The sequence below is a fragment of the Typha angustifolia genome, chromosome 15, assembly GCF_048772165.1.
Source record: "Typha angustifolia cultivar Huaian chromosome 15, ASM4877216v1, whole genome shotgun sequence".
NCBI classification, from domain to species: Eukaryota; Viridiplantae; Streptophyta; class Magnoliopsida; order Poales; family Typhaceae; genus Typha; species Typha angustifolia.
In genome coordinates this window covers 1,937,863-1,957,055 of record NC_133253.1, presented here as the reverse complement: position 1 = coordinate 1,957,055, position 19,193 = coordinate 1,937,863, and the positions used below count along the sequence as shown (strand labels likewise).

Genomic DNA, 19,193 nt, shown 5'->3' with positions numbered 1-19,193 from the left:
GTGCAAAAGTGGTTTTGTGATCTATAGTATTTGACTATGACCTCTATTTACCGTTGAATATTCAATATCCAATATATGAAACACCTCTTGTATATAGTTTAGTTTAAGAAAGAAAAGAAAATTAGAATAGCACGTTTACTCTAATTTTTCTCTTTCTTGTATTATTTGGTGACATAATTTTTCTCACCCACTGGCCACTAGTTCTAGCAGAGGTCCAAATTCAAAAGCCAGTAGTAGTAGTCATGACGACGTCTTCTCCATCTCAAACAAGTTCTCTCACTTCATTTTTCCGTCTCTTCTTCTTCTTCTTCTTCTATCAACTGTTGCTCTATAAAAAGCTACTTTGCTGCTCACTCCACTTCCAGTTCACGAACCCAAACCCAAGACGAAATCGAAATCGAAATCGAAATCGAAATCTAAATCCTTACTCATCCGGCGCTCTCGAGCCCTTCTTTCTTCCTATAGCATTATTTTATTACTTTCCGTTTTCCTTATTTCGCTGGTCTTGAATCTCTCTCTCTCTCTCTCGCTCGCTCGCTCTCTCTCGCTTGTTGGATTTGCGAAAGCTCGCACCTTTCTCGCTGAGATCGATGCATTGTTCCATTCCCTTCGTGGGTTTTGCTCCCTTCGCGTTCCTACGCCTGCCCTCATCTGGGTGACACCTTCGTGGTCTCTTCGAGTTCTGCGAATCCATTTCTGGCTGGCTTCTTCTCCTCTCGTCGAATCGTAGGTGCCCATTTCCTCTTTTGGGATCTCGTCTCTTGGTTGCTCGCATTCTGGACGTAATCCTTCGGACCCATCTCTCGTTGTGCCAATGGCGGCGTCCGCCCTGGCCCCGCCGTCATCCACGTGGCTCGTCGGGTCGTGCATGTCTGTTCCTTGCGATGGGGAGAGGCCTCGGGGGCAATGGAGGTTGTCCTACTCGCGGAAGAGTTGCTCGTCTGCTGCCTCTGGTAATAAACCAAACCCATTTCTTTATTTCTTCGGTACTTGTGTTCTTGGTTTATTATTCTTGATGGGTTTGGATTACTAATGATTCATCTTGATTACTTTATGGGATTAGGAATCAAAACCTTATCTTGGTTTCTTTTGGGGTGCTTAGATTGAGGATGATGGATCTTATGAAAGGATTTAATGAGAGAAATTTCGGTTTACATTATTGTCACATTGTTTATGTGAGTGAAAATAACAGCAGAATATCTGGGAGAATGATTCCCTTCTTCGAGAATCTTTTTCTGGTAAATTCTAGACTGAGTAACTTCGATGCTTTTGGATTGGTTTCTTTTTCTTGGAAATGGTATAAGTGTTTATGATTGAAGTTTTGTCTTTACTAGGTTATACATGTTTTCGTGGTTGGTTTGTTAGAGTTCAAGGTTCTCTTTGTAGTGTTTAATCTGAATAAAAATAAGATTTGACGTCTTAATTTCCTTCAATCAGATCCACGAAGGTAAAAAATCCATCTTTGTCACGAAGTTACATATTTTCATGATTCTCATTAACCAGCAAGACAACAAGAAGTGGAAAATTAATGCTCAAGGATCACCTTGATTTATAATTGGGCGAATTGACTAACTGTAATCATAACTATTCATACTAATGAGGATGTCTACCTTATACCGCTAGAATGAAGTTGGTCTTTGACTGATGTTTTCTGATGTGCAGGAAAAGCCATGGCTGTTGCCTTGCAACCTGAAAAGAAAGTTATTGATAATAACAGAGCTGATACTGAACAGAGGAGGGTTGTTGTGACGGGCATGGGTGTGGTGACTCCACTTGGTCATGATCCAGATGTCTTTTATAATAATCTTCTTGAGGGTGTCAGTGGCATAAGTGAGATTGAGACATTCGACTGCTCCAGTTATCCAACGGTAAGATTTCTTCTTGATGTGTTGCTATCTTCATGTTCTGTCCAAGAAGAAATTTTCATGGGTTTTGGCTGGGTAACCTTCTACAGCCCCTGACATCAGACTGTTTCATAGAGAATTGCAGGAGAGATCAAATCTTTTTCATCAGCTGGATGGGTGGCACCAAAGCTATCTAAGCGGATGGACAAATTTATGCTTTACTTACTTACTGCTGGAAAGAAAGCACTGGAACATGGAGGCATTACAGAAGATGTTATGACTCAGTTAGATAAGACAAGGTGTGGAGTTCTAATTGGTTCTGCAATGGGTGGGATGAAGGTAGTTTTGTAATTAATATGCATCTGAATGCAGAATCCCAGTGCTTGAGGAAAACATAAAAGAGATGGAAGAAATGCTGCTTGTACTGATTACATATACTATTGAAGGCCTTTTCATTGATGATCCTCCTATTTTATGCTTGGCCTGATGCTTCTTGGTACTTAATGCTGTTCTGGAATGATGTTAATACCATTTTTTATGCTTTATCGAGCAGGTCTTTAATGATGCAATTGAAGCATTGAGGGTTTCTTACAAGAAAATCAACCCTTTTTGTGTGCCTTTTACCACCACAAACATGGGCTCTGCTATTCTGGCAATCGATCTGGTGCTCACCTTTGACTATTGTTCGATATCCTTTCTCTTGCTTACAATCTTATCATGAAGTTATTGACAGCATATAGTACTTTTTTCTTGCACTGTAGGGATGGATGGGCCCCAACTATTCTATTTCAACTGCATGTGCCACTAGCAACTTCTGTATTCTGAATGCAGCAAATCATATTAGAAGAGGCGAAGCCGTACGTAGCTCTGATTTATCCCTTAGTTTCCTAAAGATTGGAAACAGATATATCTTGCTATTTTCTCAATCTTGCAGGATGTGATGCTTTGTGGTGGATCTGATGCAGCAATAGTACCGATAGGTGTGCTCGGCCCTCCCCTCTCATGCCCTCAAATCTTATATAAACAATCTCTCATGATTATAATCTTTGTCAATCTCACTGCCTCCCTGGAATGTCTGGAGCAAGCATGTCTAATGGAAAGACTTGCATAATGCAGGTTTGGGAGGTTTTGTGGCATGCAGAGCACTATCACAAAGAAACGATGATCCAGCTAAAGCTTCACGGCCCTGGGATGCTGTAAGCATTATTTTAGATCCAAATCCTTTTTGAGATATACCTGAAACATTCTAAAAATTAGGTTCTGGTTTACTTTATATTGGTGGCTGATGTAGTAGAAATTATTCGTGAATGCTGTCACCTGTATAGTGTTGCCAAAGTTAAAGATTAAGTTTTTCTTGCATTAAACATTGAAGTGTGTGTATGCCTTTGCCTGTGTTAATTAGTATTGATCATTTCTATCAGAAGAGGATCCCTAATAGATGTTTCAGCATCGAACTCTCATTATAGGATTGAGTGCCCATTCCTATCAAATAAAATCCTCTCCTCTCCTTTCTTATTGGTGCAATTAAGAATGCAAGGAGGACAAACTCGGATACTGCTTAATACACTGAAATTTTTGCCTGAAAGATTCAATCAATAGATGAATTCTGTAAAGAGTTGGAAGGGTTCATCTCATATGAAAGATCGACTTCTAGTAGATTGAGTCTGAAGCAAAATCTTGTAAATTGCTTCTCAAATGAAACTTCTGTCCAGATTTCTCTTTTCTAGGGTAGCCATAAGCGATTTATTGACTTCAATTAGACTCAATTAGGATGCCCCAGTTGGGCTTAATGACTTAATTAGGTAGTCTCACTTGGACTCAAGTGGGAAATAGTTTACTCCTGAAGAGGATGGACTAAAGCTCAATTAGGAAGAGAAGTTTGAGATCTAAATGTCTAATTAGAAATCAAGCTTTACTCAGAAACTTTTCAACATGGCCAATTGCTCTGGTGGACTCATACTAGGGCATATACTCTAGAAACCTTTGGAATTCTTCCCTAAATCAGTTTAATCTATTTGGTCATCTAATTATTAAGCCCTACTACTCATAAGTAGCTAAAAGATAGACATGCATTTCTATAGCAAGACCTTGTTGTCAAGGAAATCTCAATCAGTGTCATGCTACAAATCTGCTTGATACCTGGCAAAGTAAATGTGGCTTGTATAAATGTTGTTCAATGTCATATACAGCACTTTTGATTGCATTGTTATGGGAATAGGAGATTATACAGAAACTGGTGCAATGCCAACTGAATGTGTCTAATGTAGTTCCCGATCAATAAATGACAGGATCGTGATGGTTTTGTCATGGGGGAGGGTGCTGGTGTGCTTATCTTAGAAGAACTAGATCATGCGAAGGTTCATATACCACACCTTGTATGATCAAGTTCCTTTACAGGTTCTTCAAATTTGTTTAATCCTTGATGCTTCTCTTCTTCTTTCCCTTTCATACGCTCAACAGAAAAGAGGAGCACAGATCTATGCTGAGTTTCTAGGAGGAAGTGTCACCTGTGATGCTTACCACATGACAGAGCCGCATCCTGAAGGTAAGAAGTTAATTTTGTGGTTCATGAATTATTTAACTTTTTGTTATTTTCTGCTCTTCTATCTTCATGATCTTCACTGTGCTAGTGTCCCTTTTTGTTTAATGGATACCAGGGACAGGCATTATTCTTTGTATCGAGAAGGCACTAGAAGAATCTGGAGTAACTCGAGAAGATGTTAATTACATAAATGCTCATGCAACTTCTACACTATCCGGAGATGTAAAAGAATATCAGGCTCTGATTCATTGTTTTGGCCAGAAACCTGGGGTAAGTTTATTTATTGACTTTGAGCACATCAATCTGCTTTCACACAGAAAGTTAATTATGAAATTCTGTAGCTGAGGGTAAACTCGACAAAATCAATGACCGGTCATCTACTAGGTGCTGCTGGTGCAGTGGAAGCTGTTGCTGCTATACAGGTAAGTGAACTCCAGCTTTTATACAATTTTTTTCTTTTCTTTTTAAAACACCTTGTTGATATCCCAAATCATGATTCATTTGCTTTATTTTTTATTAAGTATTTTAATCAATTTTAAGTATATCTGCAATGATCTGATTAAAAAACTGCCTCTAGAATATAATTTTGTGACAGTAAAAACAGTCAAAGAACTCTTCTTAATTACTTATTTGATATAACTAAAAAAAATAGTATCAGAGATTTCTAGCTTCAAAGTCTGATATATTCAATTCAAACCTTCGGTGTGTTTTATTCCATGAAAAAGTTTGGAAAAGCAAAAATCTACAGATAACAGCTTTCCTTGTAAATATGTTAAAGCTTTTATCCCTGCTGTTGTTTTTTCCATGTATAGCTCTTTGAAAAGAGCTACCCATAGTTGTGATCTTTAAACCAATGAATTCACATGAAATGTTGTAAACTGAAATCTCTTAATATTTATAAAATTATCTTGATACAAAAATCTGTTCTTTGGTTTGAAATGGTAAATAGTAAGTCCAAAACCAAACTAATACTAGTAGGTTTTTTTTACTTGTGCATTCTTCACAAAGGAACCTTGTCTTCTTCTCTATCTGATGTTTTGTTGGTCATATTCCTTGCATTCAGGCAATTCGAACCAGTTGGATCCATCCAAATATTAATTTAGACAAACCAGAAGATAATGTGGTATGATCTCATTGTCCTTTAATCTTTAGAAATTATAATTTTATATTCTTTACATGCATTCTTTCTCGTGTCTCAACCTTAATTACTATTAACTATGATAGTTATCAAATGACTGTTGTGGTACTCCTCAAATAATTGAGTCTGTAGTTTGTTTTAGATGAGAACCATACTAAGATATTGGAAGGGGGAAGTGCCATGATTAGTATATTCCGTAAAATCCGAAAACTGCAAATAGGATGAAGAAGGTGGTTTTCCGCTGCTGAAAGAAAGGGATTGATAATCTGTTTAGCCTTGCCTCTAGAGATTCACGTAGGAACATGTAAGGTGAATCGTTGGGTTTGGGCATGGCGCAGGGAGCAAAATATTTTTTCATCTAATACTTCTAGATCTACATAGTCATGTTTGTTCTTGAACTTTATTGGAATTGAAAACATGGGTGTAGGATGCCAGCATTCTGGTTGGATCAACAAAGGAGAGATTGGATGTGAAGGTGGCACTATCCAACTCGTTTGGCTTTGGCGGGCACAACTCATCTATCTTGTTTGCACCTTATAAGTAATCAGACTTTGTTGATCAAGGAGCATGATCTGAAGAGCTAGGAAAGAATGAGAAGGCCTTGTACACTCGTTTCCTTTTGTTCTATCAAATTCTGAAAGAACCCGAAGCCTGCAAACTTTTCAGTCGTCTCTGCCTGTTTAGTATTTGCAACATTTATTACATAACAGTTTGTAAATGCTTCTTATTCTCGGTAATGGAGGGTAAGGCTAGTTACATCCGTCAAACACTGGTTTGTTGGAGTCATGCATCTGGACACCCTTTTTCAGTTTAAACAGTTATCGGACATGTCGGCATAAGTTGTTGTAAGCTTTCTTACTGTATGAACTGTATATGCTTTTAAAGTTCTTCATTGCTGGTGATTTCTTCAAAGAGACTTCCTAAGGCTTGCTCTTTGATGTTTCCATGTACTTTAGTTTCTTTACTTTGCAATAATGTAACAGTTGCACAATCTACAGAGTGGTCAACTAGTTTGTCATTATTTACTGTTAATAGTTTCAATTACATTCCATATAATCCTGAATTTCTAAATTTTTATCAACCTAACATGTTGTGCCATGCTTAGTTACTATCAATATATTGCTTTTCACCTCCCATGCAGTGCAGCTTTAAGAGGTAGACTAGCATCCTTTGGTGCTTCAAATCGTTAGGTGAAGTCAACTGAGTTTGACCAATCGACTTCATCCGGTTAAGTCAAAGTTGGCAATGAAATCAACGAAGGAGAGCTCGAGGTCATTGGCGACCCTGATATAATTAATTCAAGTGGATAATTTGTACTCATATTCGATCCAAGTAACACTCACAGTTGATTGAAAAATATTATATATAAAATAGTAATCTAACAGCGGGCAAAGTTTAAAGTTAAAAAATAAAAATAAAAATTTATTAGAGGATGTAATCCCTGAACTACTTACTGCTCGCTGCTTTCATATATCTCTGAGAAGAGAATTTAGGAAGTCAATAATTGAGGGTTCCTGTGAAAATGAGGGGGAGTTGGGAGGAATGTTGATGTAATAATTCTTCCTCTGTTTGTCTTCTGGAAATTCTAACCACAAGTATCTCAATTTTTTCTCATATTCAAACCCCAACTCTTCTCTTCCTCTTCGCTTCTCTTCTCTTCAATTCAAAGGAGGACTTCCATTTCCTTCCAACTTGAACGACAGTACAACAATCACCATCAACACATCGATGCAACCTTGAACTTCGTCTACCCAAATGTCCACCAATTTCTAGAATTCACATCTTCAGTTCATATTTATGTAGCTCTACGTAAATGTTGTATGAAGTAATATGAGCTGGATAATTAAATTAGTTAGTCCAACTAATCTCCATTATTAATTAGTAAGCAGACCCAAGTAGATGGTTTTGAAACTTTTTGTACAACATAATAATGTTCTTCTAGAATTGCTTACTAACATGGAAGACATCGTTGTCATTTATTATGACCAAAGTGGGAATTGGGATGACCAGTTATGTTCTAAAGGACAGACTAAATGAATTTAATGTGCTTGAATTAGTGGATGTACTTTAAGATTAAAGAGAGTATAAAGTTTGAAATTTTACTCACAGTATCATTAATAGGCTAACAGAAGAAACTGGAGATCGAAGGCGACAAAAACAAAAGCAATAATTAAGCACCTTATAATGAATGCATGGGTGATGAAGGGAAGCATAAATAAATAAATTTATTTTTTTATTTTGAATATTGAGATAAAATATCAAAATTTTATTAAGATTAAACTGAACTAATTCGGTCATATGTCCATACAACTTATATATATATACACAGAAACACACATTTTATACCTATAAAGTTTTTGACCTGGACTTCTAGATACTTAAGTTAATTTGACCCAAGAACACTACAATAAATAGGATGGAGTTTTTATAATAAATAATAATAATTATAATAAAAAGGATGGGATTCTGAATATTATATATAAAACATATATATATATATATAAGAAAAATAAGAATATTCTAAAATGGTAAAAGTTATTAGTTTGAAAGTCTAGACGTTGGAATTTGGCAGAAAAAAACTCCATGCCTCTTAATGGCCTAGACCTTTAATTCTGGTCATATTGCTTATATTCTTATCAAGTTTCATCAAATTTGAATTTCAAGCACAGATTGAATCATAATCACCAAAATTTGATCACGGAAGTGAATGACTTATAAAAATCGACCACTCAGCAGTTTAATTGGTGATTCCTGCAACTTGGACGAGTTTCTAGGAACATTCAGCATTGCTTATTTTTCTAAATTTATCTAATTATTTTTAACATAATTATTAGAACAAAATATTATAAGAATGTTTTTAAATATTTGAATTATATATTTATAGGTCTATAAAAGGAATATAATTACATTCCTTCTATTATTTGGCCATTTTAGTTAATGTTTAAGTTTCAATATATCAAGTCATATAATCTATAAAAATTATATTTTAATTTAAGAAAATATAATCACTTTAATTTTAGGACTAAATTACCCTTAAAAAATAATTGAATATTAGGATCACGAATCAATAAACCGTCTGAATCAAATAAGACCAAAAAATAATTTATACGTTAAAAATTGGTTAACTCAATGGTTCATTCGACCGTGCGTATTTATCTAGAATTATCTAGTGGTTTTTAATACCTAGTTATCCTAAGAGATGATTAATCATGCATAAGCCATATAATTTGATATACTTAAACATAAATATTAGTTTAGAAAATAGGTAAATAGTAGAAGAAAATAAATTACATTGTTTATGCAGAATTTCTTTTTAGTTTCTAAAGTTAATTTAGAAGTATAATTACTCAAAATTTTATAGAATTAATAACCCAATATTAATTTCGACATCTAAAATGTCATGTTCACTTTTAATTACTATGGTTATTAGTGCTAAAAGAGGTTTATGAAGAGAATGAGACTTTTCCCATGGAAAAGAACAGATTCCTACTATTTCATCCTGGACAACCTCGGTCTCACGTAGACAATTAATCCTGTCTCCTTTTGTGGTGGTTGGATGCTATGACCCGTATTTGCCTCGTTAATTTGGACTGATGTTGAAGAGCTAGGTCCTAGGTAGCATGCATCTTGCTCACAAAGACTTCGTTCATGTGGACTTATAATCTTCAAAAGGTACGTCCATACCTCCTTGATTTTTTGGTCAGAGCTAGCTCGATGAATTCCACAAGTCATTAAAGATATGTTAGATCGATATTAATGAGATTTTGAATCGTGCTACATCTTGAAACCAAGACGTAGGTAGGACTGAAATATTATTATTGATTCATAGAACAAAAAAAAAACTATATATATATATATATATATATACATAAATTATATATGATTAATATATGTCACCTTTCATTTACCTTCATTTACCATATATATGACTAGATGTGCATGAAGCCATTTTAATTAATTGCATATGCGAAAGTTTGCTTCACGTAGATATATAAAGTTTCACTTGGAATTTGGCACAGAATAAATGTGTTGCATGAATGCATCTATCCACATCAACGGTAATATCTCAGAAGTTACGAAGAAATATATATATATATAGAGAGAGAGAGAGAGAGATGCTTAATTTTGTCTAAATTTTTCTCTTTTATTTCTTTTTCTAACGGTGGTTTCCCACCAAGTTTGGAAAGAAGTACACGGAAAAGATTAGGAAATAATTAGGGAGTCAGAAATCATTTTACTGAGTAGCAGAGCTTCGTCTCTAGATCTCTTTTACTCATTTGTACTTATTCTTCAAGTAATCAAAGTTCTGTTCAATATTCCAACCTCTTATTCGTCTATGATCCATTGAATCTTGAAGGTTATCAGGAATTTCAAAGTATTGCTGGTCGTTGATTTCTTTTAATATTCAAACATAGGAAATGTATTGGAATTTCGTCACTGGAAATATATATATATATATATATTTGTAAAAGGAATGGAGGAAGAGATTGAATATTAATTCTAAATCCTTAGCTTCGTACGTAGGACTTTTACAAATACAAATATTTCCACCAACAAAGAATAATGACTAAGAAAGTTAAAGGACAATTAAACCGTATTCTCCAAAGAATTACTTCAATCGATTTAAATCTCTAAATTAATTCTCATGGAGAAACTTCTTGGTTACTTCTCTCCATTTTGTTATCTTAAAGCGGAGAATAAGAACCAACCAGTCTGAACAAAGCAATTAATTTGATTACGAGCAGAGTCTAAAATGAGTAGATCCGATTGAGTTATTAGGAAGACGTTTCCATAAGTTTGACACTAAAAAATAAATAATAAAATGAGAACATATCGTTGCTAGAATTACGTGGGAAAATGTTAGGAAAATGTATACAAGGAGTAGCTCATGAATATAATATTGAGATGACTCAATCTTTTGGCATCTAAGACTCGGTATGGTGATGCCAAATAAGATATGAAATCAAAAGAATCACCACCTTCCACCAAAACCATGGAAAACTGATCAGGGACTTCAAATATATTTCTTTTTGCCAACGTAGTCACATCCATCCACACCCACTGGCCTTAATAAAAATTGGTCAAACCCTCGAGTCCTCTAGGTTGCCTATTCCCGATTCAAACCTTACAGCCAACACCCTTCGTTTATATATGCAACTTACATATATAGTACCAACCCTGGGGGGAGTCATGAGTAACTATGTAAGAAAAGGGACACTAACTTTACCATATGGCTCTAGGTTATTTCTTTTTTAGCCTGTTAAGAATTCTCGTACTAGCTGGAAGTAGGAAAACGCATGCAAATTAATTTAAGTGCTGTTGAGTAGCCGTAACTCATGCATGGATCGTTCCATGACCAGACCCAATACTCAAAACTATGTTCAAAGTCAAACAACCAGCACATAGGTTTTGTGTACTTTTTTTTTTTTTTGCCTTCCTTATTATTGTTTTCTCTTTTAATTAATGGAAAATGGAAATATACCTCAACAATTTCACTTCATCTTGGCCTATATATGCCTGTATATGTTGCTCTTCTTTTCTCCACCCTACCACTTCCATTTGAGTTATAGAGATCGAGAGAGATAGAGAGGAAGAGAGAGAATGGCGACGAGCGGCGAGTCGAGGGTTGCCATCATCGGGGCCGGCATAAGTGGCCTCGCTGCTGCGAAGCAGCTTGCGAGGTTTAACCCGATGGTGTTTGAGGCCACATCCTCCATTGGTGGGGTGTGGAAGCACTGTTCATACCGGTCGACGAGGTTACAAACCCCGCGGCCGGACTACGAGTTCTCCGACTTCCCGTGGAAGAACCGGGCGGACCCGACCTTCCCGACCTACGCCGAGATATTGGAGTACTTGCAGGACTACGCCACGCACTTTGATCTGTGGAAGTTCATCAATCTCGAGAGTAGGGTTTCGGAGATCCGATTCCTAGAAAACCCGGCGAAGGCCGGTTTCACCGAGCTGTGGGGCGGCAGTGGCCGGCCCCTCGCCGGTCAACCCATGTGGGAGGTCGGGGTTGTCACCGGCCAATCGGAAACTGTTCAGGTTGCTATTCTTGCTTTAAAGTTCGAAAATTATCTAGAGTTGCCAAAATGGACCATAACTTAATTGATGATACTACGTAGACATCCATGCATGTAAACCTTGCATGTTACATGCATGCAGCCCGATGTTCTTTGCACTATTTTATTTTTCTCAACAAAACAAAAAAATTTCTAATTTTTTTTTAATGGTTTTGATTCAGTGGCACAAATTTGAATTCGTGGTGATGTGCACTGGAAAATATGGAGACGTGCCAAAGATACCAGTTTTCCCACGGGGCAAAGGGCAAGAGGTATTCCAGGGGAAGGTGATGCATACCTTGGACTACTGCAAACTTGACGAAGAAGCTAGTAAGGAATTGATGAGAGGAAAGAAGGTTGTGGTTATTGGTTACAAGAAATCCGCCATTGACCTTGCTATGGAATGTGCTCAGGCGAACCAAGGTATATAAATATATAGATTATGATGTTTTAATTCCATATATATATATCAAAGAGAAAAACAACACCTTTTGTGAAATTTCTTACTGTTTTATTGTATATTACCACAAAATTCATATTGTTTTTCTAAGAAATAACCAGTAGTTGAACAACATAGACATATATATAGATTAATAAACCAAAAAAGTATTTGTCTTGTGATATATATGTTTGGATTCTTGCCCCTTGGATTAGTTAAATATTCGAGGAGAAGTCTGCTTGCTTTTACTTTTTCTTTCAAGGGCTGAAACAATTAATTCCTCTGTGGTCAAAGTCAAGACAAGCTAAGAGTTTGACATGTTGACCTCTCATTCAAAGGAAGGGAAGATAACTATCATTAATACAAAACTAGTATCATGCGCCTTTGGTCCAATAACATAAGAGTCGATATATCATCTAATTAACATACTAATGAGAACAGCTATCTAATGTCAATACTCTAATATTCTATTTGCTGACTTTTGCTTAGTCCTTCCATTTTCTACTATGATACTTGTAGACCTAATTAATCAGATAGAGTTGACTTAGTTTAAATCAAATTAAGTATTGACTCATTTAATTTTTTTTTCCCTTTGAATTGATTTAAAGGAGCTGATGGGCAGCCTTGTACTATGGTGATACGAACCTTGCATTGGACAGTTCCCTCCTACTCCATATGGGGCCTACCTTTTTTCCTACTCTATTCAACCAGGTCTTCGCAGTTCCTACATCAAAGGCCCAACGAAGGGCTGCTAAGATCTCTTCTTTGCTACTCTTTGACCCCAATGGTAAGCATTTTTTAAGAGTACTTACTTACTTTACTGTGTCCTTTAACTAATCACTAGCTTTTTTGAATGCGTCAAACGATATTATATATAATGAGTTACACTATCAAGTTGATCAAATATAAAAATACTAGATAATATTTCCTGTTGATTAAATAGTAGTGGCTTCTTTTTTATGAACAGAGGAGAGCTGTTTCAAAGTTTATTGAGTCATATCTCACATGGAAGCTGCCACTGGAGAAGTATGGCCTGAAACCAGATCACCCCTTCACCGAGGACTACGCCTCGTGCCAGATGGCTATCTTGCCGGAGGACTTCTTCGCCGAAGCGGACGAGGGCCGGATCTTGTTCAAGAAGTCATCAAAGTGGTGGTTCTGGGAGAAGGGTGTGGTTTTGGAGGACAACACCAAGCTGGAAGCTGATGTTGTCTTCCTCGCAACTGGCTTTGATGGCAAGAAGAAGCTTAGGTCAGTCCTTCCTGAGCCATTCTCTGGACTGCTAGAGGACTCTTCTGGTGTCCTGCCCCTATACCGGTAACTATACTTTTTATACTCCGAAAGCTTAAAGCTGCTAGAGAACGGTGATTTTTATTTTTTATATTCTGACGAGCATCGGTGGTCACAGGGGCACAATCCATCCTCTGATCCCCCACATGGCGTTCATGGGTTACATCGAGAGCGTGTCGAACCTCCACACGTCGGAGCTCCGTTGCAAATGGCTGGCGAGGCTACTCGAGGGGCGGTTCGAGCTCCCGAGCGTCGAGCGGATGTTCAAGCAGACGAGCCTCGAGACTGAGGTGATGAAGAAGACGACGAGGTTCTACCGCAGGCACTGCATCTCCACCTTCAGCATCAACCACAGCGACGAGATCTGCGAGGAGATGGGGTGGAAGTCATGGAGGAAAGGAGGGTGGCTCTCTGAAGCCTTCAGCGCTTATAGCAACCAAGACTATAAAGATGATGAGAAAAACTAATACGTTTAATGGTCCTACGTCTTCAAAAGAAGACATCAATTATTGTGTTTAGGGTTTCTTGAGACAACATTAATCGTTCTATATATTGTACTACTACCACTACCAACATGAGTTTTCATAAAGTATGAAATAAAAGTCATCATTATGAGGGAATTATCTGAAAATCACCTATAGCTACCTCGAATAATATATAATATTTACACAAATATATATTTAAATTAGGAGAGTGCATGGGCTTCCATTTCTTGCTTGATCATGGTGGAATAAACCCCATCAGCATAGTTTGCTAAAAGAGCTTCATGGCTACCAAACTCGACGACCTTCCCATCTTTAACCACGGCAATGCGATCTGCCTCTCGAATTGTAGAAAGCCTGTGGGCCACCATGATCGTAGTTGCTCTTTTCGATACTTTTCGCAATGCCGTTTGCACAAACTTCTCTGATTCCAAATCTAATGCACTGCTTGCCTCATCTAGCAGCAAAATCCGTGATCGCTTGAGGATTGCTCGTGCGATTGCAATCCTTTGCTTCTGCCCACCTGATAATTGCAACCCACTCTCACCTACCTGTCACCAAGTTGTTGTTTTTTTAAAAAAAAAAGAAAAAAAAAAAAGTAAATTCACACGCACAGATATGTATATGTTTTATAGTATTTTTTGAAGGAGAGGAAGAATTCATTCTTACCTGGGTTTCATATCCTTGTGGAAGCCTACTTATGAACTTGTGGATATGGACTTGCTTGGCAGCCTCCTCAATCTCGGCCCATGAAGCTTTCAAATTGCCATACCCAATGTTGTCTCTAATGGACCCGGCAAACAAAGTGGGCTCTTGGCCCACCAAGGCACACTCCCCTCTAAGCCACTTCACATCTAGCTCCCTCGCATCCACCCCTCCAACCATCACCCTCCCTTCGTCTGGATCGTAGAACCGCTGCACCAGCCAGATCACAGTCGACTTGCCGCTCCCGCTCCCACCGACGACCGCCACTGTGCTCCCAGCCTTCGCCTTCAATGAGAATTCCCTTAGCACTGGCATGTCTGGCCTTGACGGATATGCAAACGTCACTCTTTTTAACTCAACGTCGACGAGCTTTCCGTCCTTGATAGTCTTAGAATTTCGTTGATTAACGTTGATCAATGACCTACTTTTTATGACGGATAGGACTCCAGAAATCGCCAAGGATGCACGGGACGTGTTCGGGGCCAAGCCTGCTAGTTGGCCCACGGAGAAAGTACTCAGGACCAAGATCATAAATATCTTAAATACATTGCCGAAGGTTGAGTAGCCCATTTTTATCAAGTAGGATCCAGCCCATAAAGTCAAAGTGTAGGCGGCGTACATAGCCCCTTGAGAAAGCCCAAAGACGAGGCCCACGAGATGCGAACGTCTCATGGACTTCTTCATGGGCTCCAACAAAGCAACCTCGAAAGCTGACACTACCTTGGCTTGGGCCGACAATGACATCACTGTCCTTATATTTGACACAGCCCCTGCGGCGATGCTGCTGGCCTTGGCAAATTGGTCGTCGTCCAACTTCGTCCCAATACTAATGATTAGGCTAATGTAGTTAGCCCCGAGCGTGAAAGGCGTCATGGCCATAGCAACAAGAGTTAGCCTCCAGTCAAGAGTAAATGATATAGAAAGCCCAACCCCGGCCGAACCCAGGCCCATTAGAAGTACTGAGTACCGATCGCCGAGCACCGATCGGAAGGCGACCGAGTCGATCGACAACCGTGAGATGAGCATGCTAGCTGAGTTCTCCTTGAGGTCGAACCACCCAGGGTCTTGCCGGAGAATTGACCGAAAAAGCAAGTTTCGCACTCGTACCGTTAGCCGCGTCCCGGCCCACCCACAAAAGCCCTGGAGGCCCGTCATGGTTATGACACAACCCAGGCCCAGGCCCACTATCGCAAGAGATAAGTAACCCACTTCCCTCTTCATCGTTGTAGTGTCATCGTTGAAGTAAATTTGAAGAGCTTCTCCTAGAATTAGTGGGAAAATAGAGAATATTGCACCAGCAGTCACACCCAAGAGAAACCCGACTATGAGCAATGGCACCTCCGGCTTCTGAAGCTTCCATATCTCAGACGTGTCAATCTTTGTAACCTCTCTAGTCCCAATCTCAACCTCTTCTTCTTCCATTAATTGCATGGATCTCCCATGTCCACCAGACACTATCGATATCTCCACAAAGCTATCATACTTGGCTTTCTTACATCGGCCGGGCTTCTCGGGCCCGTCCATCGCAAGGTTCACCAACTTCGCGTACGGCCCGGCACGGTTAGCGAGGTCGACGTGGCGGCCGGACTGGACGACGGACCCGCGATCGAGGACGGCGATGAGGTCGGCGCTGCGTACAGTATGGAGACGGTGGGCGATGACGACTCTGGTCCGGCCCGCACCGATCCGGTCGATGGCTCGTTGGACCGCGGACTCGGACTCGGGATCGAGCGCGCTCGTGGGCTCGTCCAAGAGAAGGATTCGTGGATTTCTAATCAGTGCACGAGCCAGAGCTATTCTTTGCTTTTGACCACCCGAGAGTTGACCTCCACGTTCGCCAACCTTAGTAATTAAAAGAAGTTTTTTTTTCTAAAACAATCATTAATCTCTAATTGTGAGATAATTAGGTTGGGGGTATTACTTGTGTTTCGTATCCATCTGGGAGACCCAAGATAAAGGTGTGAGCATTGGCAGCAACGCATGCATCAATTGCTTCCTTTTTAGTAGCTTTCTCTTTGCCCATCATCACATTATCAAGTATGGTGCCAGAGAAGAGGATGGGCTCTTGGCCCACAAGCCCAATTTGGTCCCTTAGCCACCTCAGCTTCAGGGTCCTTATATCCTGGCCATCCAAAGTGATTGATCCTGGTAATTAAGACATTAGAATTAGTTATATTAGGTGCGTTAATTCATGACATTTTTGTTCTCTTTTGAGCTAACCTTGGTTTGGATCATAGAATCTTTCTATGAGTGCAAAAATGGTGGACTTGCCTCCTCCGCTTACTCCTACCAAAGCTAGCATCTTTGATGGGGAAATAGAGAGATTGAGATTGCGGAGGATCATGGCTCGAGGGCGAGAAGGGTATGCAAAGTTTACTCCTGTGAACTCAATTCGACCTTTAACTGATGATAATATCCGCCCCTCAGAGAAATAAGAGTCGATCTCTGGTGCTCTATTGATGATATCAAATACACGACTTGCAGCCACTGTCCCTTGTGCAAATTGTGCGAAATATGATAGCGCCAAAGCTAAGCCCCTGAGAAGTTCAACACTTAGTATCAATATATATAAATTCTTTTCATTTCTTTAACTCTTTTTTCCCGTGTGTGGGACTAAATAGTACCTTCCACCAAGATTGACACCAAAAAAGCAAGCAATAGCATCTCCTCCAGTGATTTCCCCCTTGGCAACCAATAGAGAGCCATACCAAAAGGCCAGAGCCCACTGTGAGTAGGTGACCAAGTAGATGACACCGACTCCTGCACCCTTTGCAAACCCAATCTTGTGCCCAATTGGTGCAGACTTCTCAAGCCACTCTGCATACTTGTCTGCCATATGATCCTCCATCACAAAAGATAGCACTGTCCTTATGGAGCTAATTGCTTGTTGGGCTATGTTACCTGCTTTCATGTATGATGCCTGTTTGCCAATTCATCAACCAATTAGAAAACAAACTTTACGCCTAAACATTAGAATAGAAATGAAATGATTAAAATTTTCAACATTCTAATAGTATATTATGGCTTACCTCTTCCTTGGAAGTGAGCCCAACATAGACAGCCTTGTAAACAATGCCAGTAAACATCATCACTGGCGTCACAGAGAAGACAACCAGAGCTACCTTCCATGCCTTGATGAAGCCCACCATGTAACCAAAGATAAAACTAAAGATGTGATGAATGAAATGTGCCATCTGTACATGCCAACAAAATGGCATCAAATTAGCTATTTCTACTGTTTTAAATGAAACAAGAAAAACTTTACTTACCTTCTCCCCCATGACTTCTTGGATTTGTGCAACATCACTAGAAATCCCATGCATGACATCCGCAGTGCTAACCTCTGTGTCAAAGAATCCAACATCCTGCCTCAAAACTGCTCTCAAATACTCCCTTCTAATCCTTTGGGCTGATCTCTCCCCCACTGTTCTCCAGCAAGTTATCTCTACAAGCCATCAATTAATTAAACATTGATCATAACCAATTAACGCACAATTAATTAACTTGATTCTAACCATCTCTCTTTGTTTCTATCTCTAATTAACTTACCCATATATGCTCCAATGATCACTATCAAGGCGAGTGTTCCCATGTAGAGGCATATCTAAAACCATCAAATCACATAATTAAAATGAAATAAACCAAAATATGTGTGTGTGTGTGTGTGTGTGTGCGTAGTATTCAACAGTACCTTCTTGACATCCTTCATCATTTGATCCTTATCGTTTATAGACTCCAACGCAATCTTATTCACAAAATTTCCGAATAAATACGAGTACCAAGGAAGTGATCCACCACTGATCATAGCACCAACGCAGCCCAAGAACACGAGAACCAAGTCCCGTGCAGTTGAGTACTTGAACAAGCTAAGTAAACCCACTGGTTGACTCACCCTCTTGTCCCCTTCATCATCGTCATCATCTCCAATATCATCATCATCATCTAAATCAGACCCATCATGCCCATAACCACTTCTATCCATCAGGTCTGCATGGTCTCTTCGTGGTGTCAGGTAAAGATGATCAGTGGTGTAATCGTGAGAGAATGATATCTCATGCGAAGTGTACTGATCATGATCATCATGTCGACGACGATGTTTCGACGTGCAATTGGCATTAAATTCCGGGCTACTCCGAGGAGCAACCACCTCCTTTGCACTGTAATAGTCCACCATGCTAAGATCATCTTTACTAGCCAAGGAAGTCTCAGTTCTACGTCCTCTTCCATGGAAAATTCCAAAATTTGTAAACACAGTAGACGTGCTAGCTTCAAAATTTCGCCTACCGGACTTGCTGGGCCCGTGGCTTGAATGCGAGACGTAGCTCTGCAGCTCGAGCCGCCGGCGTTGTCTCGATTGATCATAGAGTAGATTGGAAGTTTTAGAGAGGTAGTAGTCATTGGCCGACCGGCGCAAGACGGCCGGGCTGGGGTTCGGGGACGTCGGAGTCCATGGGCTCAGGACCGCACCGAAGCCGTCCGGCTGGCGCCAGCCAGTCGGCTCGGGCTGCCATGATACCCAGCTTTGCCAAGACATGTCGTCTGGGGAAGGACGGTGGGTTCTCCGGTGAGGCCAGCGGCCACCGCGGGATAATGACTCGTCCACGGTGATGGAGAAGTCCGCCATGGTGGTGGTGGTGGTGGTCGTGGTGATCAAGAAGTGGAGGATTAAGGAAAGGAAAGCAACGGTATGT

General features: G+C 39.5%; 3 protein-coding genes across 3 annotated transcripts; 2 read left to right on the top strand and 1 right to left on the bottom strand.

The window, feature by feature from the left end:
- Positions 1-237: 237 nt before the first annotated feature.
- On the top strand, positions 238-6,545 carry LOC140779622 (3-oxoacyl-[acyl-carrier-protein] synthase II, chloroplastic-like). Its single transcript, XM_073124785.1, has 13 exons — positions 238-953; positions 1,663-1,868; positions 1,980-2,183; positions 2,398-2,508; positions 2,606-2,701; positions 2,779-2,824; positions 2,961-3,040; positions 4,133-4,201; positions 4,305-4,389; positions 4,502-4,656; positions 4,728-4,808; positions 5,450-5,509; positions 5,952-6,545. The coding sequence occupies exons 1-13, from the start codon at positions 815-817 to the stop codon at positions 6,066-6,068; spliced, it is 1,449 nt and encodes a 482-aa protein (XP_072980886.1). The 5' UTR covers positions 238-814; the 3' UTR covers positions 6,069-6,545.
- Positions 6,546-11,125: 4,580 nt separating this feature from the next.
- Positions 11,126-13,921, top strand: LOC140779285 (probable flavin-containing monooxygenase 1). Its single transcript, XM_073124302.1, has 5 exons — positions 11,126-11,569; positions 11,769-12,009; positions 12,634-12,812; positions 12,993-13,342; positions 13,434-13,921. Exons 1-5 carry the CDS (start codon positions 11,126-11,128, stop codon positions 13,780-13,782), a joined length of 1,563 nt encoding a protein of 520 aa, XP_072980403.1. The 3' UTR covers positions 13,783-13,921.
- A 79-nt stretch (positions 13,922-14,000) lies between these two features.
- LOC140778479 (ABC transporter B family member 19-like) lies at positions 14,001-19,126 on the bottom strand. Its single transcript, XM_073123212.1, has 9 exons — positions 18,194-19,126; positions 18,052-18,106; positions 17,772-17,947; positions 17,532-17,696; positions 17,127-17,422; positions 16,723-17,039; positions 16,424-16,647; positions 14,467-16,344; positions 14,001-14,348 (listed from the first exon to the last, which is right to left on the bottom strand). Exons 1-9 carry the CDS (start codon positions 19,124-19,126, stop codon positions 14,001-14,003), a joined length of 4,392 nt encoding a protein of 1,463 aa, XP_072979313.1.
- Between the last annotated feature and the right edge of the window lie 67 nt (positions 19,127-19,193).

Bases quoted from the DNA above. Each gene is read 5' to 3' on its own strand.
- LOC140779622 (XM_073124785.1), top strand. From the start codon at position 815: ATGGCGGCGTCCGCCCTGGCCCCGCCGTCATCCACGTGGCTCGTCGGG. The intron at 2,509-2,605 runs GTGCTCACCTTT...CTTGCACTGTAG, and splicing joins CTATTCTGGCAATCGATCTG to GGATGGATGGGCCCCAACTA. The intron at 5,510-5,951 runs GTATGATCTCAT...ACATGGGTGTAG, and splicing joins ACAAACCAGAAGATAATGTG to GATGCCAGCATTCTGGTTGG.
- LOC140779285 (XM_073124302.1), top strand. From the start codon at position 11,126: ATGGCGACGAGCGGCGAGTCGAGGGTTGCCATCATCGGGGCCGGCATA. The intron at 11,570-11,768 runs GTTGCTATTCTT...GTTTTGATTCAG, and splicing joins GCCAATCGGAAACTGTTCAG to TGGCACAAATTTGAATTCGT. The intron at 13,343-13,433 runs GTAACTATACTT...CGGTGGTCACAG, and splicing joins GGTGTCCTGCCCCTATACCG to GGGCACAATCCATCCTCTGA.
- LOC140778479 (XM_073123212.1), bottom strand. From the start codon at position 19,126: ATGGCGGACTTCTCCATCACCGTGGACGAGTCATTATCCCGCGGTGGC. The intron at 18,107-18,193 runs GTACTGTTGAAT...TGATGGTTTTAG, and splicing joins TGATGAAGGATGTCAAGAAG to ATATGCCTCTACATGGGAAC. The intron at 16,648-16,722 runs GTTAGCTCAAAA...CTTAATTACCAG, and splicing joins ATTCTATGATCCAAACCAAG to GATCAATCACTTTGGATGGC.